The sequence below is a fragment of the Seriola dumerili genome, unplaced genomic scaffold (assembly GCF_002260705.1).
Source record: "Seriola dumerili isolate Sdu_G_001 unplaced genomic scaffold, Sdu_1.0 BDQW01000002.1, whole genome shotgun sequence".
Taxonomy (NCBI): domain Eukaryota; kingdom Metazoa; phylum Chordata; class Actinopteri; order Carangiformes; family Carangidae; genus Seriola; species Seriola dumerili.
Window position 1 is genome coordinate 805,386 of NW_019174257.1, and position 27,904 is coordinate 833,289.

At 40.2% G+C, this 27,904-nt stretch overlaps 1 protein-coding gene across 1 annotated transcript in view; it reads left to right on the forward strand.

Annotated features, from left to right (window-relative positions):
- Positions 1-12,832: 12,832 nt before the first annotated feature.
- The window catches only part of cep350 (centrosomal protein 350), a 31,275-nt gene continuing 16,203 nt past the window's right edge, over positions 12,833-27,904 (forward strand). The window contains exons 1-22 of the mRNA XM_022760270.1: positions 12,833-12,908; positions 13,050-13,093; positions 13,269-13,377; positions 13,483-13,648; positions 14,775-15,043; positions 15,137-15,436; positions 15,596-15,705; positions 16,026-16,152; positions 18,192-18,311; positions 19,587-19,847; positions 19,932-20,317; positions 20,478-20,596; positions 21,242-21,884; positions 21,942-22,275; positions 22,632-22,770; positions 23,038-23,087; positions 23,841-24,027; positions 25,954-26,144; positions 26,317-26,480; positions 26,959-27,069; positions 27,246-27,386; positions 27,570-27,709. Of these exons, the coding sequence (XP_022615991.1) occupies positions 12,833-12,908; positions 13,050-13,093; positions 13,269-13,377; positions 13,483-13,648; positions 14,775-15,043; positions 15,137-15,436; positions 15,596-15,705; positions 16,026-16,152; positions 18,192-18,311; positions 19,587-19,847; positions 19,932-20,317; positions 20,478-20,596; positions 21,242-21,884; positions 21,942-22,275; positions 22,632-22,770; positions 23,038-23,087; positions 23,841-24,027; positions 25,954-26,144; positions 26,317-26,480; positions 26,959-27,069; positions 27,246-27,386; positions 27,570-27,709 (4,187 nt within the window). The remainder of the gene's footprint in view (positions 12,909-13,049; positions 13,094-13,268; positions 13,378-13,482; positions 13,649-14,774; positions 15,044-15,136; positions 15,437-15,595; positions 15,706-16,025; positions 16,153-18,191; positions 18,312-19,586; positions 19,848-19,931; positions 20,318-20,477; positions 20,597-21,241; positions 21,885-21,941; positions 22,276-22,631; positions 22,771-23,037; positions 23,088-23,840; positions 24,028-25,953; positions 26,145-26,316; positions 26,481-26,958; positions 27,070-27,245; positions 27,387-27,569; positions 27,710-27,904) is intronic.

A 27,904-nucleotide genomic window follows, 5' to 3' on the forward strand; every position in this document is an offset into this window, starting at 1 on the left:
GTTAACTGCTTCATTCACCACAAAAACATCACAGTGTGGCCATCTTTTTTCAATCGAAAGTAGCTAACGCCTACTTGAAAAGTCGCTACATATCGCTAGATGACGCAATACGCCAATTAGCAAATTCGTGACGTCATCGCGTGGTATTTGCATTTAACCTAGAGTCAGCCGTTAACAACCCATGAATTATAGGTTTCTCTCTCACTCTCTGTGCTTACATGTACAGTATTTTAATACCGCCGAGTTTCCAATAAAGCTGTTCTCATTTATATGTTTTTCTGTTTCTGTTGTGAGACAATGCAACATGTCACTGAAACGCGGCCCATTAAGTTACTCACCTCAAAGCCACATCCAAGCTGCTGCTCTGCTCTGCTAAAATCCTGAATTTATAACCGCGACGTCGTCTGACAAAATCACTATGGACATAAGTTAAAAATAACGGCTGTGCTGTGGTTTCGGCTATATTTACTTGTACAATGATCAATAACAAAGAAAGTTAGGCGCAACAGAATAGTTTCTTACTCTTTTGATTTTGTGGTTAGGTAAAACTCTAGATTTGTTCTTGGTTCTTGTAACCTGACAAGACACAGTGCACAGCTGTCTGAATGAGCTGCTCCGCCTCTCTAAACAAACTAAAGTGCCTTTAGCCCGTGGCACAGTGCTGCCGCCTCTCCAAGTTTTGTCCAAAAAGTGGCAAGATGGCAATATTTGTAGTAAGGCGTTTTTGGGTAGTTTTTCTTTTTTTTTTGTTGTTTTGTTTTTAAAGTTGGCAACACTGAGCAACAATTTCAAAAGGCAACAAAATGTGTACTATTTACAGATTGATGTGCTGCCCCCAAGTGGCCAAAAAATAAATTAATACAAGTTTAACTGGACAAAATTCAAAATGGAAAAAAAAAAAGATTTATTTACAAAAATAATATATTTGCTGTTACATTTTCTGGTTGCTTTACAATGCAGTCAAACTTTATAATTAGAAGTGCAATATTCCATAAAATCTTCATCATCTGTCATGCCAGTGAAGCTTTCAGTTCCAAATCTCATTCTGCAGGGAAATAGCATACTTCGAGGCTTTTTCCAAGCTATTTTTTAGTGCTAATTTCATATGCTCATATGCATAATAACTAGAGACACACAAAAAATGAGACAGTCTGACATTGTTTACAACAACAGAAAGTTAACATGTTCACTGCTTAGATCGCTGCCACACTGCTGCAAGAAGACCATTTCTGACTACTCTACCTCTCTGACATTTTCATTATAATACATGTAACTCAGAGGAATTGATGAAGAAACAAATTAATTCAGGTAGTTGAAGAAAAACATTGTTGGCCACTGATAATTATTGATGTTTCTACAGTTTCTGAATGATATGGTACCCATTACCTCTGACACATTAAATGTCTTAGTCTCTGGGGGGTTAATGATCTATAATGACAACGCTGCAGTGTTGGAACCCTGAGAGCAATGGGACCATAGGTAAAGTGGCTTTAATTGTGGCTTCTTAATGAATATAAGCTGAGCTTCAAACAGAGACAGAAAACACCCAGTGCTGCCAAGTCCTGTCTTCTTCCTTCTCTCTCCTAGCTTTACTGAGTGCTCCAAAATGATGTGCATCGAGTGAGACCCATTCGGAGAAGGCCAGTGAAATATATGGACATGAATATATCTGTATTTGTCCATACAACTGTGCATTGTGTGGTTCCTGGCAGGAGAAGCTCTGTCTGAGAAATGGCAGGAGAATATGAATTGGTCTGGTGCCCACTCAATCCATTTTGAAAATTATGTTTTCAAACTGCCTGCATAGGAATGCCAACACAATTAGTTGATATACTGTGATATTTGAGTTCATACAGTTGGATCAAGACATAGCTATACATAAAGGAAAATACAACAAAGACAACTCACCCAGAAATATGCCATATTTTTGATCAATAGAATTGAAGTAGGCTGGTACAAACATTTAAACACCAAAACCTATTTGCCAGTCTTGAAAGGTAGAAGAAGTGCATGTTAGAAAGATATGGATAGTAAAGGGTTAAAGGACAATTTAGCCTCTTCCAGAGGATGAAAACTACTAAAATGGACACAGACAATGATGTTGGCAAGACAATATATATCAATAAACACAGATTTTATATCACCATAAGAACAAGGTTATTTTTTAAGTCACTCCAGTTCTTGTCAGCAAACAATGAGTGCACTTTGTTCATCCATGGCGCATTTATGTAAAGGCCATTTAGACTGTGTTTATCTATGCATACATAACCCACAGTATATTCACTATTTAGGCTGCACTTAAGTTCCTTGTTTATGGTCATCTGCAAGTGAAATCGATACAGTGAGATTTTAAAAATGTGATGTCTTTTCTCTTCACATTCAATATTCAGTTTGGGTCACAGTTTAAAGGAAAAGTTCAACATTTTAGGAAATTTGCTTAATCATTTTCTTACCAAAAGTTACATCAGAAGACTGATACCATTCTCATATCTGTATCGTGAATGTGACACCACAGCCAACCACAAAGCTCTAAAAGTCACCCACACTGCAGTGCACAGACTAAAACATCAAATTGCGGCGGTTTTGCCTCCTCACAATTATCAAAACCATACTGCTAAGAAGTGGTTGGATTAAAATTCTCGCAATTAGCTTAGAGATGTTGGTTGTAGATTAGGGTTTTGTCACTGAGCTTTCAGGCTTCCATTATGTCATATCACAAACATCTGATGTGTAGCTCACAGCTGTGTGGTGACTTCTCATTATAGAGTGAGATGAATCAAGCCAAAAGAATCTTGAGAAGAGTCTTGATGAAAACCGAGTCACTATAGTAGAGGGGCCAAACTGTTCTTATGCTCTTTGTTGGACAGCCAGGTGTCTGCAAGGTTACTAATAAGGAGTGAAGAAGAGGCTCAGACAGGCGAGGAACCCTCTCACACCTGCTGCCCCCATCGGCCCACACAACTGCCTGATTGCACATTATCTTTCACCACATCCTCCCCTCAGCGTGGATGTCAACCCAGTGAGTGGCCAAGCATGTGTCAGGAAGTGTTATGTCACCTGAACCTACTCTAATGGGCAATGAGTTTGAAAAGGAAATCAGCTGTAAAAATTTCAGCAAGCTGAAAATAACCATCTTGTTTGTGGTGAGGTGCAGTAGATTGATAAGACATTTTCAGGACAGCTTTACGAGTGTAAAGAGGGAATCAAGGAAATAAATTTCATGCATTGGAATCACAAAGATCTGGCCTGATAATAGCTAGATTGATCAAATAGGAGTCTTTTTTTCTGGTTACCAATAATATTTCCTATTCTAAATATGCTTCTTCATCATACAGACGTTATGGAAGAATATGCCAATATGATGGCAGGTTAAAACAGATATTACAAAGAAAGGTTCTCATGGACTACATGAGAAACTTCTCTGCGATGCATCTAGAGTCAGAATAGGAACATACGGCAAGACCAAGAGTTATTGGAGAGTTATTATCACGATGCAATGGGAACAGACAGCACTGATAAAATATTCAATATTCTCTACACACATATGACTCAACTATGTCAAAGTTCATCATTTTTGGCACCACTGTGTGCTTTGGGTTGTGTTATAGTTTTGTTTGCCTTGTACAAACAGAATAACAAAGGAATTGGTCCTTTGTTATTGAATAGACAGTTCAATCCAGAATAAGGAACACTGACACTTATAAATACTGTCATAGTCTGGGACATACAGTATATAAAAGTGTTGATATCCTCTCAGTGAGAGGTCTAATTTTCTGGAGCTCAGCTAGCCTCTAACTATGAGCAGTGACTCTCTGAAATACAGCGACTGCATATTACTGTTCTGTCTGTTACACAGTGCACTGGGCAGTGCCAACATCTGATATATTAAATTTACAACTTTCTGTTACTCACTGTGGAGCATTTGAGTGGTCAAACGGAGGCAGCAAATATGCAAATTTAGCGTGTGATAGATAAGATGTGCTGTACATTACACTTTTGTGGATATAGCATCAAAGATCAGGAAAGAGAGAAAAAAGTAAACAAGGGAATGGGGAAAAAATGTCCACGTAAGAAGAAAAAAGCATCATGATAAAATCCTTATATTCTACACAGGCCACACTGGAATATATTAAATCAAACTAAATCACATTTAGTTCCTCTTCTCTTTCAAAATGTATGCTGCTAATTCACACTTTATGTTTACCCATTGAGTATTTAGAAAAGGGCATCCCCCACTGAGACAATAGTAAGTGATGAAGGACACAAAGATAATAACTAAATCAGCAAATCATTTCCACTGCACCTTGCCACAGTCAATTCCACGCACAGCCATGTCCCTCTGCTCCTATTGTTATCTCTATATTACAACTACATCCTCTCTATCTGGAATATATTTAATGATTTTTTTTTTTTTTGTGACAAAACCTAAACAATCTCTGAGCAGTTGTTCTGTAGACACATACTATGCATGTTTGGCTCATCCTGCATGTACACTGTGAAAGTTTCTTTCTCATTCTCTCTTTTTGACAGAATTTTATCTGAAATGTTCATATACACAGAACCGTATATTTCATATTTTTATTTCATGCTTCCTTTTCTTCTTTTTAAATTAGTGTCATTATGTTTGTTCTCTATCATTTTGTGTACCCTGCATACACGCTACACACATATTTCCATACTTTTCATTTGCGTATCCATACTTAATAATTATTACTCCCAGTGTACTATATTGTGCTGTATTTGCCTTTTATTTAATGCATTGATTCACTTTAATGTTATTTTAATTCCACAATTCTTTGCTGTATCCTACTACATTGATATTTTATGCTGCAACAATAACAGTGTATGTCCTAGATTTTGCTTTGTATTGGATGTGTATAACCGAGTGCTCAATTGGACCTAATATAGATTATCAAACAATACAGTATAATTTAAAATTCATGGTATTTATGTGTTTGTCAACTTCGGAGAGAGTCATTCTCACTTTAGCAGAAAAACCAACGCTCTTGACTCTTAAACAACTTGTCATGTTTCTGCTTTGTGCTCATTTTCTTCAATAATTCATGAGACAGTCTGACATTTTTTCTTTAACTGCATCCAGGTATGACATGTAGGCTTCACTTCTCAAAGCGATCCTACTGCTGTGATGACCTTCCAGGAAAGACTATTACACATCCACTGACACATCAGATCAGTAATGATCAACGATACTAATGGGAACACCACACTGCTGTGGTCCAATCATTGGAAATGAAGCAGCCTCATGGGGAAGGGCCGGATGGTGAGGAACTGTCATATGACACATTCCATCAGCCCTGTGATGTAATTGGACAATTGCAATTGTAATAAAACAAAATGACAAAAGTGTTTATTTTTGCACCCTGTACTAAGCAGGGGAAAAATACTGCCATAAAAAAAAGCATCATTCATTCTAAGAGTTTTGTTGTTTAGGTCCTGGACTCTGTGTCAGAATATTGGACTATTTTTCAAATAAGAAATTTTCCAGTACTTTGAGGGAGCAAGGAGGTGAAAATGCACTGTACAGATGTCCCACATGTGAAATATTTTATAAAATGTAAACGATGTTTAGATGTTTGGTGAGCAGAGAGGCCAAGAAAGATATTTGACTTAAATCGTCTTTGTCAGTGCAACCACTATGAGAAAACCCAGTGCTCTAAGACTTGTAAAATGACCTAGTATATTTTGGTTGCTGTACAGCAACGCAGCACCATTGAACTGCACAATGATTTGAACTTGATGGCTTCCTGTGCCATTAGAAATGAATCATATTTTACAGTTTGCAGCTGACAGTGTGACATTAAGTAGTAGTTTGTTTCTCCAAACCAGACTCTGTGTGTGTATGTTTGTCCAAGAGCTGGAAAGAGGCCTAAGAGCTTATGTTGCAGTGTGAGACATGGCACATATACTGTATTTACCTGTCACTAAAATGACAAGACAAAAGATTCTGTACGCTGTCCAGATGCAAATATGTGTACCACCACACTATAATATTTATACACTAGACCTTGTGTTTACATGCCTTCCACCATTATACAAAATAAAGCAGATCTAGCACTGGTCTGAATTGGCTCTTTCAAAGGTTTGCATGACAAGCATACTGATATATGCTATAGGCCTATATGAAAACATGCTTCACTGCACATTTTAATAATTTTTGTTGCCTTTATGTTTTTTGGTTTGACAGGCAGTCTCACTTCTGTGCAGGGTAAATTGAATAATATATTGATATAAATTACAGATAACTCAATTTAATATGGTTCTACCTCAAAAGTAATTGAATTCTGAGGAAAAGTATTCAATCATTTAAAAAAATGCTTTTAGAACTAAATGTATATACAATTACATTATAGCATTCCATCCATATATATATATATACTGTATATATGTATGTATATAAGTGTGTGTGTGTGTGTGTGTGTGTGTGTGTGTGTGTGTGTGTGTGTGTGTGTGTGTGATATTAGGAAGAATCTCTTGCACATAAACATTATTGCTGTGCATTCAGTTTACAAAAAGGAACAAATAGCAGAACAGTTGTTTTAGCTGCTCTGAGACAGTAATAAAAGAAATAACAGCACTGTCCACAGTGGGATGAACTGAAATCTCTGTAATGAAATGTTTACCTGTATATGAATTTATCACCTGAAACATACACCCCTCTCTGCTGAAACGGAGGCTTAACTTATCCTGATGTACAATATGAGCAGATGATCAATCCTGTCTGCTTAATGTCCATGATGGAGGAATCTGTTTTGCTTTGCCTTTGCCTAAAGTATGTCCGTAAACTATCTTGGAAGAATTCAATTGGTTGGCTGCTTAACTGGTACAAAAGGTTTCAGTATGATTTAGATACAGTACAGTATGTTGGACATAGATACGATACAGTATGTTGTCAGTGCTACTTTGGGATTGTCTAAAATTCGGGCACATTGTTTTGTCCTGGGTGACAAGCCACATTAATGGAGCACAGTTAAGATGAAGCAAACTACGAAAAGTATGCAGCAACGGGTATAAGTGGTTGGAGGAACTAACACTGAACAGGGAGGTTTGATCCCAGCTACAGCCATGTAGTCTGTCAAAGCAGTACAAAGGGCAAGGCCTGCTCACTTTTTCTAGATATTAGCAGCCATTGAATGGTGAAAAACAATTCCAGTGCATGAAATGTCTAATTTATACCATTTCTTTCTTTTTTTTTAACTTATTACACTGACTTTGTCCTTGGTGAATTGATGTTTTATCAGTCCAAGTTTCCAGTCTAAGGTTCCACTTCAACCAGTGATTACATCAGGCATTTTATACTGCAGCACCCTAAGATCATGAAGCATGATCAACTTTGTAAATGATGAATCACAATTAATCTGTATCTGACTGTAACTGTGGTAGGTGGTCCAGCAAACATACAGCCTGTTTTCCATAAGAATTAGTTCAAGAGGTAGAGTCAGGGTCGGCTTTGTGCTGAACAGAGGCACTAATTTATACACCATGAAAAGCAATTTACACCCTTTCCAAGGAGAGTGGTGTTATTCAATCAGGACAATCAGTGCACTTGACAAGAGAAAATTAACAAAAGACAATAACAGGAAAATATAGCCAAACTAGACTGAGGGTGGTAAGTGACAAGTGTTAATGTGATGAAATAATTAACCAGACACTCCAGAGAAGCAGGATTGATCCAAGTAATGGTCCATTTGCCCTAATACAAAAAAAGATAATTTGATAAATTTTAGCACAAAGCTGAGCACACTACCCATTAACCCACTGAAGAATAACTGGGCATTGTGGGAAATTAAACGACTGCAATTTTAAAGCAGCATTTCAGGAAAAGGAGAGATGTAAAGTGATGAAGTCAGCTCGTAACAAAGAGTTTGCCTCCAGCATCTTGTCATCTAACACAAACAGTGATTGCTCAAACTGCCTCTTCCTTTATTGTCCAACTCTCAGGATTTGAGAAAACAGGCTGTTGTGCTTGTTCTGATGGATTAGCTATCTAAATACATCACAACAGGCCTCAAACTCAGTTCATTTTTCAAGAAGATAACAAAAAAAGAGGAAAAAATGATAGAGGTAAACAACCAAGTTCATAGATAGATGATACAAGCAAGTATTGACATTTTAGCATCTAAAACCCCATCAATAACTTGTCAGACATGCACTTTCTTTCCATTTACTGCAGTGAGTGTAGTCTTGATTTTCTCATCTTAATTAATTCCTTCCTTCTTAAGGTAAGACAACACTTGAAATTGTGTCATGATCTAGTATAGGCCCACTTAGTAATTAGAAAACCTAATTCAAGTCTCTCTCCATGTGGCCCTTATGCTGACACCTGCTCTGTCACTCACTCTCCAACACTCTGAATATGAAAATTTGAATCTTCTTGTGCCACTATGACTCTAATGACTCACTCTCCTAGTCCTCTCATCCTGTTGCAGTGCTCTGTCGTAGTCGTATACGTTGCTAATTTGGTCATGTTTTGGAGGCCAATTAAGTATGCAACAAGCCAAGGTGAGTGGAGTTGAAAAACAGCCTCCTCTCACCACCAAACATTTAGGGGAAAAAAACATGTATGTCTTAGACAGAGGGGAGTCTTATTTTAACTGCAAAAAAGTAACATAAATACGTTTAGAGCATCAAACATGCAGGCTGTTATATTTCAAGTCACACAAAGGCTTCAAAAACCTGCACTTGTCTATCGCACTGATCAGTATCTTGAATGAAGACTGAAGGAAGACTCCTCATTCTGGCTTTCTGCACCCTGCTCCTCTGGGTGGCACACAAACATAACCTCTGCCAAAAGGCTTCAGCTGTCGGATGGAAGATAAGCTCAATACAGACGGGAAACTGCAGTGGTTTTTTTTTAACTAACACCTGTTTGAAAACATACATTGCGTAGGATTCCTTACCTGAAAAGAGAGAGCTCCTTTCCATTTCGCTCACCTTTCCACAGAAAAAGAAAATGTGGCAGCAGACAAGACCACGTCTGCCGTACTATCCCCTGCCAGTTCTGAGAGAGAGAGAGAGAGAGAGAGAGAGAGAGAGATGACTGGACCAGGTTATTAACGAGGGGGAATCGGGGGATTTGGAGCAGTTCCTAGTTACACCACGTTTTATTGAAAAGACACACACACGCACGCACACAAAATACAATAAAAGACGCTGCTGTATGACATATTCGAGATCGTAGCCTAATTAAATCTCATGTAACTATTTGTTCAGTTCCACATGAATGAATATGAAGCCAGACAGTAGGCTATACAGGTAACCTACTTGTTGCCTTCTGCATGGTCAAACAAGCTGCCACAATTCAAAAGGCTGGATCTCTATCTTCGTGGTCATAACAGGCTGCGCTGCAGTTTATACATTTATGACTCACTTGTAACCGTGAGCACACACGCTATCATCAAACTATTTCGACCATTTTTACAATGTGCACTCCATTTGTTACCATAGGGACCAACAAAAGAGAGTCCTCACTCTACCAACAATAAAATCAGTCGAATGAAGAAAAAAAAAGCAATAGCCTATCTTGTGGGTTTTATATATAACTTTAATGAACTGGACTGGGTTAGTGGGCTAAGGTATTGTTTTGAATGAGTGGAGCTTTCAGGGTGATGCGATGCAGCACAGCTTGGGTGTGTGCGCCCATCAATAAGCGTGTCTCTGTGTGTGATACGTGCTCGGGCCCCTGGGTGTCAGTAAACGCACATAAACTGGATTGATAAAGCAACTTTGGCTTTGTCTGCTCTGACCAATAGGCCTATAGTTTGAACATTTAAAAAAAGAAGATACTCACAATAAACTAAATTCTTATTTCAGACCATGCAAAACCAGCTATTCTTGCAAATATATGCAGCACCTTCACCTTTTTTTTATGATAACCATAAAAATTGTTGTGAAAGTGATTATAACTATTCATTAATTAATAAAAAAATTGTATTGATTTGTATTGATTTGTAGTGATTTGTGTGTGTGTGTGTGTGTGTGTGTGTGTGCGCGCGCGCGCGCGTGTGTCTGCCTGCCTTCCTGCCTGCGCGGGGGGGTGCTGTCCCAACGTTTGACGTGATCCAACTCTCGCGATATCTCGGTCTCTCAGTTACCTACCCGTCTTGGATACTCCAGTTTCACCGCTGAGAAACATCAACATAGTAACCCGGGAAAGGCAACCTCAGAGGCGGGTAGCGACATTTCTCTCCAGGAATCTCACAGCTGACCTGGATATTTGATTTCCTGGACTATCGCCGAGACGACAATAATGGGTGCATGTCGCTACAAAAAGTTGCTAGCTTAGTTGGCACAACTGTGAGCTAACATTGGTTTGCTAACGTTAGCTGGCTAACGCTAACGTTAGCAAACAGACAGCTGAACGAAACTGAAGAAGTCCGGAGAAGTTAGGATTGTCTTATCATGAGGATGCCAGCATGAATGTGGACACCTAAACACCTCGGATCGTTTCCTTAAAGGTATTTGTTATGTCTCGTCAAAGCGGCGTTTAGCCAAGTTAACATAAACTCTCGAGTTGGCGGCTCCGACTACACCCTGGACCAAAGACATTTCGAAATAAGTCATCTTAAAGTCAGATTTTAAAGTAAGTTGGAGACGTGATCGTTGGGCGTACAATGATTGTACTATAAAACGAAACGTGGTTGTTAAAAAGTTGAGGTTGTTTAAATAATATTTAGGTCTTTGCAAGAGAGTAATATCCTGGTTGTTAGTTCAGACCCGAAAGTAGATTAACGATGGATTGTAGTGCGGGTAATTCCTGGTGTTTAAGTGGTAGCCTTTAACATGGGTCATTTCTCTTGGACAATGCGAGTTCGATAGCCATTAGTTGCTGTTTCATTTGGTAATGTCATAGATTAATCTATTCATTACTAACAGCGCCAACGACAGAATAGCTCTTGTACACATCCAAATGTACCACCAGTGTGAACCCACTTATTTCAGACTCTCGGTTTTTTACACAATAATATGAAAAATATGAAGTAACTGAATAAGAGCATAACTCCTCAGCGAACTATCCGGGGACAATACGGTAATGCCAGGTAGATAATAAGTTATAAAAAAACAACTTATTAAGATGAAGTGAAGTTGATTCCAGTTAAAATCAATACAACCCATGTAAAGTCAAAGATGGCCCATTATTTCTTCATCGCGCGACTCCTGGAGTGGTGCTAAGCAGCCGTTTGCACAGTGGTGACTTCAGTGGTCAGAAGCTATAATGCAACAGTGTATGCTCCTTCATTAGTGTTTTTGTAATGTGGCGTCTACCCATAAGTGGCAGCACAGAGCTTTGCTGCTGAGCAGCGCTGTAGCCGGTGGGCAAAGAAGAAATTATGCGCCATCTTGGATTTTATAAGGGCTGTATTTGCTGTAATGAAAATCACCCTCACTCCATCGGGAAAATGACGTTTTTCTCAATTAAAGCTCGCCCAACATAATCCTTTCTTCCCCTGATTTGTTTCTGACAGGCCCACCCCCATCCCGACGAGTTTGTAATTTCAATATACTTTTGTTAAAGAAATTTATGAAGACTAAATGCTTGAATTGGGTGGCTTCACTGTGACAACAACACAGGACTGGTATAGAGTACCACAGTCCTGATAAAGCCTGCAGCTTGTAGGCTCTTTGGTTGTGAATCGTCTGTGAACGAAGGCTAACATCGACAGAAAATTTGTCTTACAAACGTAATTTACTAACACTGAGTTAGCCTTGAACAGAGAAGTGTCTCATGTAATGCTGGCGTGTGCACTCTTCAGGTCAAGTCATAACGTCAGCTGATTTCGATAGTCAAGATGACAACCTGACAACGTTAGTTCCTTGTATAAATATACCAACATTACATATCGTTTAACGGCTCGTCATTTTATTTGTTTTTTCTTCTACCTTGGATTCAGATAACAGGAAAGACAAAAGCTATTGTCTACAATTTCATTCACACTGTTTGCATTGTTGATTAGAGCGTATAAACACGGTCACCGGTCTATGTCCATATGTTAATAGAGAGAGCTGTTACTAAGAAAATTCCGTTGATGCAGAAACAGTATTCTTCTTCCTGTTTGCTCTTAGTGACGTGGTCACCTCAAGGCTGTGTCATGTGATTGTTATGAGTAATAGGTTTGACTTCTGAAGAACTTATGAAGAACTGCTTATGACTGAAGGAGTGTTAAATAGATTATCGTTATATAGATCTGTGATTTAAGTAACTAATGAAGCAGCAAAATTGTCAACAAATTGATACCATATTTTCTCAGAAAGAGTGTTACGTAATCAGGACAAAATTATTAAACATCGTTTTGCAGTTGACTTGATGAGAGTAGTAACTATGTAGGACCAGACCCCTGTGCTCTAGCATTACAGGTGTTTTAAGTAAACATCACAAGGCTGACATGACACACTTCAGTTCTGCTTCACTCATGGAAATCTGCTGCTGCAGAACCTGTTTTAAATGGTAGGGTGACATTAATCTGCTGTCAGCAGACTGTCATAATAGAGACAGATGATATGCAAGGAATTAACTATCCGAAGTATTTTGTATTTTTTTTCATTTTAATACTTGTTTGGAAATACTTGATGCTTTTTGTTTCTGTTTGTTATTCCTTGTGTTTGGTTCACGTAACATTTTTTGTTTTATCTGACTGATTGCTGAGATGTCACTGCCTTTATCTGCAGATTGTGCATATGGTATAAAATATAATCGTACAAGAGTATATCCTTTTAATGACTTTTTGTGTTGATGTCATTCATAGGCCTTCACCATTGCTGTGTATTAATTTTTATTATTTGCCTGTCTAACCTTGGATACAGGTGAATGGGAGAGATGAGGAGCAGCAGGAGGACAGAGGTGTCTCTCAAAAGCTCTGCTCAGCAACTTACCGATCACAATATCGGCACAGGTAGTGTTTATTCTCCATTGGTATAATGTTCTCACTTTATTTGAAATTCATAATTTAAATTTGTCATATGTGTTGTTTACATAGCAAGATTTTCTCTCTCACATGTTATAATGATTTTTTTTACCATCTCCTCTTTGTCAGAGCTGACAACTGCATGGAAAAGTTTGGCTCAGTCCAAAGCTGCTGTAAGTGCACCTGGAGCAGTGTTTTGCTGAGTGACTCTGTTTGTCAGCCATTCAGAAAGAATTGCCATTTCATAGAGCAGATGAAATACAGTCTGGAATATCTAATACTGATGAAAATGACTCCCTTTCATGCTCACATAATCCAATGAGTCTGACATGTAATTTCTATATGTAGTTGCGGCATATAGAAAACCGTTTAGAGGCAGTTCCAGGGACAGGGGTTATCCTGGACTCAGTCATGGACCCCCACAAGGAGAAATCGTCCAGGGCGGTCCGCTGCAGGGGTGAGTTAATCCAAAATGTAAAGCTGCATTTTACAAAATGGCATTATATTAGTTAAAGTCTATGTTATATCGACTACTATTTTACTTTGTTCTCTCTGTCATCAGATGGGCAACAAGCTGATGACAATGGAGGGTCTTCAAAGCGCAGGGGGCGTAGTCAGCAGAGTCCAGAAAAGAGCAGCTCACGCAGCCCACTGAGAAACACTACCCAGGACAGCAACGTCCGCAGGAACAACAGTGTGGAGTTCAGGGAACCGCTGGCCTCATACAGGTACAAATACTGCACTAAAACTTATTTATGAAATATCCTTAGTCACCTCTCTGGGTAGATTGCTGTAGTTGGATAGACTGTCATACTAAGGACTGGATATCTGTGGTTGGGGTTTTGAGTACTAACCATATCACACTGGTAATATTCTCTTTTTCCAAATCTTCTATGAAAACAAAACAAAAGGCATAAAGCTTTTACTGAACATGCTAAAGCAATGCTACTAATATTACTATTTTAATATAATGAAAACAGTACCAGTCTAGTTACTCTGTATTGTGTGTGTGTGTGTGTGTGTGTGTGTGTCTGTGTGTGTGTGTGTGTGTGTGTGTGTGTGTGTGTGTTCTCTAGCGTGACAACTGTATAAGACAGTGTTTATTGCCCACCTGGCCTGTGACATTTTCATTGTGATTATTGCGTCAGCCCATTGTTTAAACATGATACACCAGAAAAGGTCTTTCACCTAAATAACAGTCAGTCCCCAATGCTCTTTGATCTTCAAGAGCTCTATTCAGATCCCATATGTTCTTGACATCTCCTCTGAATGACTTATTGCTAAACAGCTTACAGATACTTCAGTAGCTCAAGGCTCCATTGTTTGCAGGAATACTGCAAAACCTTAAAGTATTGACCCTAGTATTGTCACTCAGTGTAACAGGATTACTTTATTCAAATGTTACATTTACAGTAAATTATGTAAATTGCGAATGTAATCTCTAACAATATCAGTATTTGAATTTCAAAAGCACAAAAGTATTTGAAAGGACGTGTCTGAAGTTTTTGTTTATGTTTTACTTTTACCAGCAAATATACACAGATATCCATGATATTCAGATCACTTTTTGGATGTTATTGTACATCGAGAGCCACTGGTAATATTAATCTACCGTCTTGTTAGTCATTGAGGCCAGTGTAATATTTGTATTACTATAATTTAAAAATTCAACAATTTTATTTCATTAGTCATAAATTTTAAATGTTTTTCATCATTAAACTAAAGTGACATCTTGAGTGAATGTGGCACTCCCTCCTTCTGTACCCTTTGACCACCCATAAATGTGTTCACTCAGTAAATTAAGAGTAAATCTTGATCCTCTTCCTGATCCCATGTAATCTGGTTTGTGTCCAGAGAGGCTACCCCTCCACCACATCCATCCTCTCAGCTGGATGCCTACAGCCTGCAGTCAGTGCCAGGGTCTTCGTACCCATCGTCTCCACTTCCCTCAGATCCTCTGCTCAGCCAGCTGGTCTACCAGAGGGACACCAGGGACAAGCAGACAGACAGAGACCTGGACAGCACACACTCCTCGGCTCTGGAGGGCACAGAGGTCCGCTACCTCAATGACCAGCCAGCCCTGGACACCATGAGGACCATTGGAAATCAATCATATCTCACAGGTGTAAGAGCCAATTTAAGGGAGGGGGCCGAGGAGGAAAGAACTCCCAAAGCACAACCTGGTATGGACAGCCAAGATTCAAGCCCATGGCTAGCTCCAGCCCCAGGCTCCTTACGCCGCGGGGAGAGCACTCCTTCCACCAGCCCTGGCTCAGCCTCCCAGCGCTTGGAGAATCTAAGGCGACATCAGCCTGATGATAAACTGGAGAAGCTCAAAGAGCGTATTCGAAGGCAGAGACAACATCTGGAGGAGGCTGCAGAGAGAGAGAAGCTGATGGGTTTTCTGGAACAGCCTATTACGGCAGCTGTGGGGAGTAACAATGCTGGTACCAACAACATGCCCACAGCCAAAGTACGGAAAGTTGCAGCTGCGCCACCTGCTCCTATTTACAAAGGTATTTTGAGAATAAGATTTGTGCCACACTTTTATCTTTTTCACTTGTTTGAAAAAATTATATCTAAAACGATAGCTTAGTGTTTTGTGAATACAGATTAGAGCCATTTAGTAGTAAACAGGATGCTGAAGCTTGAATATTCAAACCTTTTACCCTCAGGTTTCAACAGTACTGAGACAAAGATCCGGACACCTGACGGGAAAGTTTGGAAAGAGGAGGAGTTTCATAACCTCAGCAGAGAAATATACAGAGACCTGTCACGTCAGTTTGCTGGTAAGCACAAAGCACAAATTTTTTCTTCTCATTACTATCATTCCTCATTTATAGAATTATCTGTTATGGTCAGGATGTCAAAGTTGTTTTTTTTTTTTTTAACCTGAACTTATAACAACAATTCTAAAAATTGCAATTCAGATTGTGGATTGTGATTGTGAGTTTTAAAAGTAGTGATATGATTTTTTTATGATTGCCCACCCTTAGGCACAGGGTTTTTTTCAACCAAGTGACAACTTTTATTTTGAATAATAACTGTTCGTCAGTTTGTGTTGCTTTGTGGCTCATTCTCTGCATGTGTTGTCTTTGTACAGAGAGCACCAGATCCAGGCATCAGCAGCAGAGGGAACAGAGAGCAGACAGGTCCAAAGAGAGGAGGCCTCCCAAACCAGTCAGGAAGGTCCACAGAGCTACCCCTGCCTCCGACCTAAATGCAAAACCAGGTATAATAATCCTCTTTTATGTGTGAAGGCCAATCCGCCCTCTGATCTATTTTTAATTAGTGACAGTAGGAAAGCTAAGCATGTGGAACAGTCTGACAGGTTTTTGTTGCGGGTCAGTGAATATGCTCCAAAAGCAAGAACCTCACGTGTTGAAGCATCTCTGTGAGCAGAACATTTTTCTCAACTGGCTTTGCTACAATAATGTTTGTGACCTTTTAATGAGTTAGTTGTATTTCTTATCTACCTTTTATTTATAGATGGATTATAGATTAGAAATTTGGTGGATACTTTACCCTGCACAAATGCTCTTACTGATTTAAGTTCAGTAATGATTTGGATCATCTCTTTGCTTTGTCTTTTGATGAATGTAAATACATTAAGTGTAAGACAGTTTCTTGCTGTTTCTTGTAATGATGGGTATGAGTACACAAGTACTCGTTGTTGATGTCATTATTCGAGTAGCACCTGCTCACGTGTTGTTTTTGGTTCATTAGTTCAACTCAGGTAGCATTACATGCATCATGGCAGCCGTGACTAGAGAAAGTGATGTTGGGAAATACTTTGATAAAAAAAAAAAAGACGACAATAACGTGCAGTTCAAGATATGTGGCGTTAAACTTGCATATCATGTTCTCCGACAGTCAAACAGTAGGCGTGGTCGGGGAGGTCCGTGTCCGTCTGGAAACACAAAGTTAACATTCCGCTTGTGTTTCCAGTCGGACAGGGATCTTCCGTATTTTGTACTCGTTTATAAGGTAATGAGAGTACTCGAATATTGAGATTGCCCATCCCTAGTTTCTTATCGCTGTTTCAACTTTGTTTACATGCAAGATAAACATCAAATAATCCAAATATAAATTCTTTAATTTTAATCCAATTTAGTTAATGTCATAAATGCCTCAAAGAGACAGCAAAGATTGCTGTTTGGGCTACGGTATTCAATGTGTTCTTTCCATGTACACATTGTTCCATACCAGGCCTATGTGTGTTCCAGTACATGAGTTAGAGCCATTGCTGGCTTGTGAGGCTGTGTTAAGACTCTAATCCCTGAAGAAATGTCCAGTATGTATGACATGCAGTTTGTGACAAGCACGTAGCATACAGACACCTACACAGAAGACTCTTTGCTACATACTGTGGTAATGTGGGTGTAGCATGTAAACACACACATGTAAACATGATAACTATTTGTCTTGACCTCCGTCTGTGTTGACCTGGACATAAAGAAAGCCATTTGTTTGGTATATAATGGTATTGGTATGTTGTGATAACCCCAATGAATGATTAAGACTCCTTACAAAAAATGTTGAAATATACAGTGCAAAAAAAGATGAAATCTGCATATCCTGAAACTGACAGCAAAATACCAAGTATTCTAGTTCTTTTTCACAGTGTCCCTGGTGTCTTCTTGTGTTCCTTCCAACTTATGTATTGCCTCTCAAGTTTGGCTGGTCTCTGTTTCATGCTGGCAAAGTACTATAAATAGCCTTCTGAAATCTGTGGCCAGGTTCAGTTGGCTCATCCACCCGGTACAAACAGCTGCTTGCTTAGTGGATGTACAGCTTCATTACCGGGAACTGCTCTTTGGTGTAATACAGCCAGAGTGAAAAGTGCTCTAGAGAGTAAAGTAAAGGCTAATTACTGTTTTCAAAATGGTACTTTCAAATGCTCTGAGCACCACAAATGTCATTCTACTTACGCTCATTGTAGTAGCATAAAGCAGAGATTAACAGGAAAGCTGTGTGAAATAAAAGCAAATATATCTGCCAGATTGTTATTAGGGGCAAGTAAGTAAAGTAAACAGAGTCTGAGACTTAGTTTTCATTTTATTAGGTTTGTGTTAAGTGACCATTTTAAATTAATCTTAATGAAGCTATGCAACTCATCTATCAAATACTTTTCTTGTATCTCTTCTGTTTCTGTTTATTTATGTACAAATGAGTATGCTCCAGTTGGGGTATGTCTGTCTACTTATCTGCAGTGTATGCTAGCACATGCACTGATAACATCAAAGGTGTTAAATTTATGTTTCTCTGCAGCGATTAGCCCTGCATCGTGGCGGGATGGCCAGAAGCTTGTAAAGATGGTACTGGGTCCAGTTCCCAAGCTGCCCCGGGAGGAGGACAGGCCCCATCCAGTTGACGGACTGAGCAGAACAGGTGGGACCTGGTGACCTAAGCTCTTAACCTTATAGGCATGCCATGACATCCCTGTCTATATTGCTATGTTAGCCCATTTCATTATACCAACAGCTGACTCGGCTTACCTATAACCCATTTATCTCTGCTGTAACCATTTGTCCAATCGTCTTCTTGCAGTAGAAAGAAAGTAAAAAGAACATAGACAGCAAAGGTGATTAGCTTTCTACTAACGTTTTAAGACCTGCTTGAAACATTTCAGCTTGACGTCAGAAATGTCCTTTCTGCATTATTTATGTCCAGTGGCGTGTAGGACAAGACTTAATCACTGAGGTGTAAATTAGGTTTTACTCTTGACTGCTTGATCTCCCCCCTCCCCCTTCTTTCAGACATCTTGTGTCCTCATTTTACACAAACCTGTTTTCTCATATTGCTATTGATCTTTAACATTAAACATACATTTCTGCACTGGGTGTAGGTATCTGTAATGGAGTTTATCTGTGTAATTGGAAGAAATAGTAAAATAAATTATCCCTAGTTTCATTTAGGGTTTTCACATGTCTGAGACTCACAGTTAGACTGACAACAGTGTCAGCCAAAGAAATATCAATAAATAAAGAGTCTATGGCTGCTGCTGTACTCACACATTCATAAATTTTATTTATACGCTCTCCCATATACACACACACACACACTATCACTATCAGTATCTACCTCTGTCTTTGCTAGCTGCATCTGTACTGGGCACCATTGACCGGAAGGAATAGAGATTGACTGGCTGTTCTGGTTGGATGCACAATCAGACATGGCCTAATTTCCAGAGGTTGGTCCCAGTGCAGGCGGCATGTACTCTGGGGGATGGCAGAGTGGGGCAGGGCAGTGCAATGAGCCTCGCTACAGCCATGTTCTAAAAAAAACACTGTCTGGATTAGAATGTAAAATCTAGATGGGAATTTTCTGTTTGGCCCAGATTAGAGTTGCCATGGCAAGCATGCCCCCCAAAGCTCTGTCTGGGTCTAGTGCTGTAGTTTTTAGTTAGTTTTTTTTAATTTGCTGCACTTACATGTTGGAGCATCCAGTGTTTTTTGAGCTGTGATGAACCGGTTTATTTCAGACATTGATCATAGACAAACAGCAGAGCAGTTCATTGAATTGAGTTAAAAATGTAAAAACTAGTCACTTAGTATTGAAGCTTTTTAGCAGCATGCTCTGTTATGTGTGTAGGTTCGTTTCCATTATCAAGTTGATTAACATTTACCAACTTTAACATTTTGCCTTTCTGTAAATGTCCACCAGCTTCCCGTCAACGCTCCAGTTCAGACCCACGCTCACAATCAAACCGACGATCTCGTCCTAACAGCACAGAAAGGCCTCACAGTGGTTCTAAAAGCCACTCCACAACCACATCTTCCCACTTGTCTGCAGCTCAGGACAAGGTGCCAGTGGGTGTAAGTGCAGACCTGTTGTCAGCAGACATTCAGGGGATTCTTGATGACCTTCAGCTGGAGTGTAAAGCAGCTGAGAGGGAGGAGAGGGCTCGACAAAGGTCCCGGGGTGGTATCAGTGGAAAGAGAGGAAGAGGGGGATCAGGGTCACGAACAAGGACGCCAGTGTCTGCTTGGGGAACTACTGTGACTACAGGTGCTTCCTCAAGAGGATGCCGCAGCGCCAGCCCCACTACACACAGACCAGAGGCTGCCAACATGGCTGACGCAGGGTGCAAAAAGCGACACTATGACGCAGATACCGTTCGCCAGTACATTGTGCGGCAACAAGAGGAGAGAAAAAGGCGTCAGGCAGAGGAGAAGAGGTCACTGAGGGAGGAGACGGAGAGGAGAAACCAGAGACTGCAGGAGCTCTACAAGAAGCAAAGAGAAGTTGCTAAAATAGTGGCCATTCCCAGCGAGGCACCTGTTGCCCCTGTGCAAAAGCGACTACAGGAGACCTACAACAAACTGCTGCTGGAGGAGACCCGGCTGGGCGAGGAGGCCACACAGATACACTCTGCTGCTGCTTCTAGTCAAATGGTATTGTATACACACGTGTAACATGGTCACCTTATTAATGCATGAAAGCTGTATCGGGTAGAATGATTAACTTATTGAAATTAGTTAATGAACTTGTCACATGTGTAAGAAAAAAAATTATATTTATTTTTTTTATGTATGTTAACATGTTCTTCCACAGAGACCAATGTACCAGCCTTCTGGAGAGTCAGACAAAGAGAACAAAAGACTAGATGCACCACAGAGCCCTTCGAGCAGTGATAGGTCTTTGAATGATCAGCCACCTCCTCCATTATCCAGGTACACACATGCACACACATACTCACAAAACTACCTACTTTACTCACTAACTCCAGAATAATGACCTCCCCTACACTCAGTTTATCTACACTGATAAAACACAAACAACTCTCTGCAAGTACTCACAGTCTTCTATCTCTTGGAAAAAATGTTTGTGTGGAATCACCTGACTGTATCAAATAGAGAAACTGTTTGTTCTCAGACCCCTTGCAATTGCCCCAGAAGCCTTTTTTCTCTGCATTTTAGGGGAGGTTTAAACGAAAACACTAACATTTAAAGTCACTGCTTTAATTTTAATGTGTGAACAGAACATCTTAAGTAACTTACTAGAAATAAAGACAATGGTGTACAATGATTTTACATGTGGAACACTAGAGCAGGATCATTGTTCTCTGTACCATTAACAGTTACATTAAGATGTTTTTCCAGGGGAATACAGACTCAAATGTCAAGGAAAAATGTTTTTTACAGTATACTTGCAAACATTATGTGTATGCAAAATGAAAGTTCTTTTGGTTGCATTCGTCAGTAGCAAATGAAATGAAAACACCTATCTTATTTTGATCATTGATTTGAAACAAGCTGTTTATATCATTTTCTCTGTCCTTTTAACTTCTCCATTCTTTATTTCTCTCACTGTTGCAGGAATGATCTGGATGTCGGAGTTGCATCTTTTCTTCAGCCTGACCGTCTGAGTCCCTCTGTTCGACCTACACCTGGCCCTAGCAGCAGTATGCTAGCTCCTTTTGGCGACCATCTTCTCTCTCAGCTTCTCAGGCTGGAGACAGCAGTGGCCGCTGGCAACATGAAGAACACCCAGCGGCCAGCTACAGCACCTGCCAACAGGTCACATTCCAAGATGTCCCGCATCGAGGCCCTCAAGGCCACAGCTGCATCCCTCTCCAGCCGTATAGAGAGTGAGGCACGGAAGCTTGCTGGGGAAGGGATGAACTATGGTACAGCAACTTCAATGGACGTGGATACTATTTTGGCTCCTCGGCCCTCTACGGCTAATCTTGACGATAGATGCTGGGCACAAACAGCTGCCATGGAAAATGATGATGTGGCATCAAGGGTCCAGAGGATTTTGACTAGCACTGGTCACAGTTCATATGATAGTAAAGCTCTTCCAGGAGCAGGCAACCTGCACACCCTCAGGGGACAGAAAGAAACGAGTGGTACACACACCAATTTGATCAATCTGCAAACAATTTCTAGTGAAGCAACAGGGCCCATTCTCAACAGTTATACACAAGAAAGGAGGAAATTAGTCAGTGGCTTGGAGAAGGTAGATATAATGGATAAAATGGCACAAGGGAGAGGCTATGACAGGGAGGGGAATCAGACAGATCTCCATGACTCAAGTGCCGGTTCTATCAGTGAGGGTCCCCTATTGAGTGAAGGGAGTTTTTCAGAGGATGAGGCAAGCCCTCCTCATCCCTCCTGCAATCGTGTACCAAGACCAGCAAATCGCCTGGAGGGAGCGGACTACTGTGCCAGTGAAAGAAGGGATTACCAGCGGCTGTCTGAGTTCCAGAGGGAGGCAGCAAGGTGCTCAGCCCTCAGCTCCCCATTTGCTCAGCATGGCAGCAGCAAAGCAGCCTGGGAAGAGCTGAATAAAGGAAGCCCTTTAAGCGTAATCAACATTTTCACTAAGAACCTTCACAGCCATGTTCAAGGTTAGTTTACATATGAGCACCTTTACCTTCGGAGGAAAATATGTCAGAGTCATGTAATACATGTGGGTGATGAGGCAAAATGTGTGTGTTGTCTGACAAAATCCTCAGTGTCAGTGGATTTCTGAGCAGCTGAGGAGGTCATTTTTCTTCTTCTTGTAATGTTAATTGTAGTTTGTGGCCAACACAGCAAAAAGTGAGAAAGTTGTAGTTACTTTGTAGCCCACTTATTCATAGATGCAAGGTTTGTTGTATTAAACTGTAGTGGCCATACTAACAAAAGGTACAAGATGCTGACTTTCAGTCTAGACAGTATCATAAATATTTATACTCTGTTTTGTTTCCTCCTTGTTTTGTAGTGAATGAGAGGAACTCTCCCTCTGCCCATTCTTGGCACTCTGGAAATGGCCCCGGAGACGCAGTCTATGAAGATGACTTTGTGTCATCACATAGCAGCAGAGCCACTGGCCAACTGAGGAGAGGCTCCAATTCACCCAGGTAAAAGAAAATAAAAATCACATGTTTTAGAGTGACCACTAGATGGCATCCATGTCACATAGATTGAAAGCTCATGTAACCCTTTAAGACAGCAGTCTTCCTTTGTTTTCACGAGCTTACATATTTTCCCTAGACGGCTTTTTAGAATTAAGATAATCAGTACAAACATGAGACGTACTGTATCTATGTGTTTATTTTTTGTGTTGTATGAAAGATCCTGAATTTGATCTAAAAATGATTTGATCATACCTCTCTCCCCTCTGTCAGTGTTACCAATCACTTTGAAGAGCTGATGAGGAGGTCTCCCTATGAGAAAAGTACAGGAGGCGTCAGTTCCCACCATTCATCCTTTCACTCATCTGTTCATTCACCACATCTTTCCTCTGGTTCACCGTCAGGCTCCTCACCCCTCTCTAAGCACTCTACAAGAAAAAGAGGTGAGAATCAATATTTTTGCATAACTGTTCTCATGAACGCGAAATCTCGTTAACACCTTGAGGGAATGTCTTCAGATTTGACACAAACATTTACTTGTACTCAAAAGGTCAAGGTCAAAATGGCCTCACAAAATACGGTTTTGACCTTGTGCACGTAATATCTCGGGAACTCCTCAAGGGATTCCCTTCAAATTTGGCATAAATGTCCATTTGGACTCAAGAATGAACTCATTACAATTTGGTGGTAAAAGGTCACGGTGACCTCACAAAACATGTATTTGGCCATAACTGACAAATTCATACGCTAATTATGATACAATTTAGCAGGATAAGACGATGAAGTGATGACATTTTATATCCATATGGTCAAAGGTCAACTTCACTGTGACATCATAATGTTCTGCAAAAACACTGCTGGCCATTATTCAATGCTGTAACTCAGGAAGGGGAGATTGTGACCATATTTCCTGCAACTTGGCTGATTGGTGGAGGCATACAACCACGAGGCAGTAATTCTAGTTTTAATTAAAAAGGAAATAAATGAAATTGTCGCTGTGTGGTCATATGCTGCGTTTTTGCAGTTACAAATCCCTCTGCTGCACAGTATAACAATATAACTCCATCCCTCTGCAGGCACAGCATCAGACCAGAGTGATGCCACCCTGGTGGAAGAGCATAGGAGCTCCTGCTCACCCCCCTCAGAGGCATTATCCTCTAATTCCAGGAAGAGAGGTTCAGACAAAAGCTCTGCCCACAGCCAGGCCAAGAGTGTCCACTCCAGTGACACTTTAGGAGAAACGTCAGTGCAATCTCACCAAAGGTAATGACCCTCGGGAGTCTACATCAAAGAAAGGGGTTGTTATTTTTGGATTAGTTGAGTGGTGTAAGAGTTGAAGACAAAAAAACATTTACAACTGCAAGGTTCCTCTGAGTGTTTTTCAGTAAAGAGCATGTCTAAGGTATCAAACTGAATCGTATGTACAGTGATATCAGATATGAATGGATGCTGAGTGGTGTTCCTTCAAATTTGAATAACCCACTCATCCACTTGTCTCTGGTTTTCAGTAACTTTCAGTGCGACACTTCTTTGTGGGAATAGATAGGTGGTGCTATTGGCTTACTTTGGCATATTTTTATGGTGGCCTGCATATGGTCAGCTTCAGCTGTATCTTTTAGGGTAATTTTATAGCATGATTGTATATCTTAATTTCCTGTTGCTTTTTAATGTATTATATTTTGCGATAAATTAAAATAAACTTCAGTTTTCCTTTGGATACACATTAATATGTTTAAAGTAACATTGAAATGAACTTTTAAAGAGACACTAAGCACACTGTTTCTTTCACACAGTATTTCCAATCTAAACTAAAATGGAATTTTAAAATCTATGTGCACTCAGGGATGAATGGGATCTTTTCAGCCTTTGGTCATCTCAGTCGTTGCTGTTCCAACCTCTCAAAAACTTCCACTGGGTATTTACTGTAATTACCCAAAGGTTAATTTATCTGGGCATGACCAATTGCTAAATTACACTAAGAGAGCCCAAGTTGAGGCTGCCAGTCTAAACAGTCTTGTGGCTTGCTGTTCTTTTGAGGGCCTGAGGGTTTAAGCAGCCGTGCAGTGCCCAGCAACAGGAGGAGGCTGCAATTCGACCCAAGACAGAAAACAGTGGTTATTTTGTTTTGGGGGCCCGCAGGGTGGTTGGTCGGGTCAGCCAGCTTCTCCGCAGCTTGGGCCTGCTGCCATAGGAAAGGAGAGCGCTTTTTTTTTTTTCTTTTAATCTCAGTGCCGAGTAGTAACATTTGAGCCCTCTAATGGTACTCTGAAGCTCAGGTGGCAGATTCCTGCCATTCTGTGGAGCCTCTGTCTGTTAAAGGCGAAACATTCAGACAGGATTGTGTCCGTATCAGCATTTACATAGCATCTTTTTGTTTTGCTTTGGTAGTGACTTAAAATGAGTTAAAGCAATAAGAAAAAAAATATTTCTTTAGGGACAGCACATGCATAACTATAGGTGTCAGCGAGTCCTTTAGGCTTCTGACGGATTGCATTCATATCTGTTTAAGATCATGGTAATATATTATTACTATTATTATCAATATTACAATTTTTAATTGAATGTGATCGTTATCATTGGGGAAGAAAGGTGCCACTGTCTGCTACTGTTAATGGAGAAGTAAGAGTGTATCATGATCTCGTTAGACATTGCCTTGGCCTCTGATCATCTCTGAGCAGCACAATATAGCCATTCATAGTCTGGGCCTCTCACAGCAGGGTTATGCTGCCTCATTCAGTCCAAGGGTTTGCAGGGCCATGGGGCCCCTCTTTCTTTATCATTTGCTCAACCTGCATCACTGTTTGAAATGGTCAATCCACTGTAGCGCTTGCAACTTGTCGTTGAGCTGTGCATGATTTAAAAACCTATTTTAAAACTGTGTCCTACAATTGGTGTATGTTACACCAGGTACCATTTACCATTTTTTACATATCAAATGTCAGCTTTTCACATTTCAGCTTTGTCAGTCAGTACTGTATAATGCTTTAATCTTAATATGCTTCTGTCTATCTATATCTATCTATGTGTTACATTTACCTCTGACATCTGTATAACCCCCCCAAACCCGTGAACTGAACCCCTTCAACCTCAATAATAAAAGCATACCCACTTTAAAAGAGATCTTATTTAGTTCAAACTTAAAACCACAGTGATAATCAACATTTCATTACTTTTTATTTGTATTTCTAGTTTGGGACTGGATGGTAAGAGGTCTTCAGCGGCCAGGCCCAAACACGCTTCTCCTTCATGTTCTTCAGACCCTGGTTCTCCTCCAGGAGCAGACTCTTCCAGTGAGCCTGTAAGAGGTGGCTCTCTGGGGGCAAATAACATGAACACAGGCACCACAGCTCGCAGTGGTAGAGTAGAGACCAGGACCACAGGTAAATAATACTCACATCAATATAATAACAGATATTATGTGACACAGAACAGTACTGTGAAAAAAGAATTGGAAGAGACTGTTAAATTAACACAAAAAAGATCTGCCTGGTTGCTCGGATGCTTATCTAACTTAACTAGGCATACTCTCTCTCCACCCTCCCCGTCTCCCAGGTGAACTACAGTATTCACCTGCTGTCCTGCAGCAGCGTATGGCAGCAGAGCTCCAGTACCTGGAGTCTGTTGAAGAGTCAGTCCGACAACTGGATGACATGGAGAGGGTGATGGGTGTGTCCATGGCTCAGCAGGAGAGCGCGTCATTGGCCCAAATGCTCAAGGTAAAGGTTTTTTGCTGACAATAGTAATAATGATGTACAATTTTTGTAGCAGTAGTAGTAGTAGGAACTTCACCTGGACAATAAAGATGCTCTGCTGTGTATTTAGTTGTGTAACTGCTAACAGTTGTAAATATTACTCTATTTACCTTAGTAATGGTGAAAACAACATATTAACCATCTAGACTAAATACATAATGTGAGACAACCAGGGCTATACTGTATTTCTCACTGGCAGAAATTTACTTTGAGACCCCACAGTATAGAAGCCTTTATATAATGAACCTCATCAATGTAAATATACTTCAGTAATTTTGTTTATTAGGAACTTGATCTAATTGTTGTTGCTGAATAACATTTACATGATAAACACTTTTAAGAGCTTTTTTGGCCTCTATAAATTTCAGTGACTTACTGCCTCACTGTAATGAGTCTGTATTGATGTACTTATCGAACTGCTTTGTGAACTTTGACACTGCAGGCCAAGCAGCAGCGCCATGAGCGTGACCTCTATGAACTGAAGATCAAGGCTGAAAGAGAAGCCCTGGAGACAAAGCTACAGCTGGAGGAAAACCGACAGAGAGTGGCCAGGGTACAACCACGCAGATCACACACACTTAACCAGCTACTTTACTCTCAGTAACAATGTGCAGTTTACGTGTATTTATAGATGACCTATGCAGTGTCTGTTTCCTCACCTTTTGATTTCCAAGCTATGGTTGCTTCTGTTTTTCTGTATGCATGATATGTGTCTATGGTTTTCTCCAGGCTCATATAGACCTGCAGGAAAGTTTGGCAGTGACTCAAAGAGAGACTTTGGAAGGCCTCCAGGAGGCAACTACTAAGATGATGAGTCAACAGGCTGAGGCAGCACGGTACACAGCCGACACTGCCCGACACATCAAGGAGGTTAGCAATCACTGCCTTCCATTCTGCCTGGAAAACAGCCTGTGTCTTCATTTTGTAACAAAAGCTGATTGATTGTTGAGTTACAGTAAAGAAATAACAATAAATGCAAAAAAGGAAAGCGTAATATCCAATGTAAGCCTCACCAAATCAAATACTTGATCTGTGTATAATCCCATCTGTCAGATGACAGACTTGGCGCGGTCGCAGATAGCAGGAGCTTTGGTTGTCCCCCCTGTTGCCACTGATTCTTCCATGTTGGACCAGCGGGAAGAACAGGAGAGCTCTTATACGAGGCAACAGCATGATCAGGCTGACTCTGACAGGTAAAGTAAAAACACATCTCTTTTGAAAGATCCCACTTTTTGAGCAATACATACTGTTTGTCCTTGTGAATGGTTTTTAACATCTCATTTTTGTTATGACCCATGTGTGTTATGATACACAGCTTGTATTCCTAAATTGATGACAAAGTGGCCTTCTATTATCACTCTATGTGTTTTAGCTTAAGTTAGTACTTG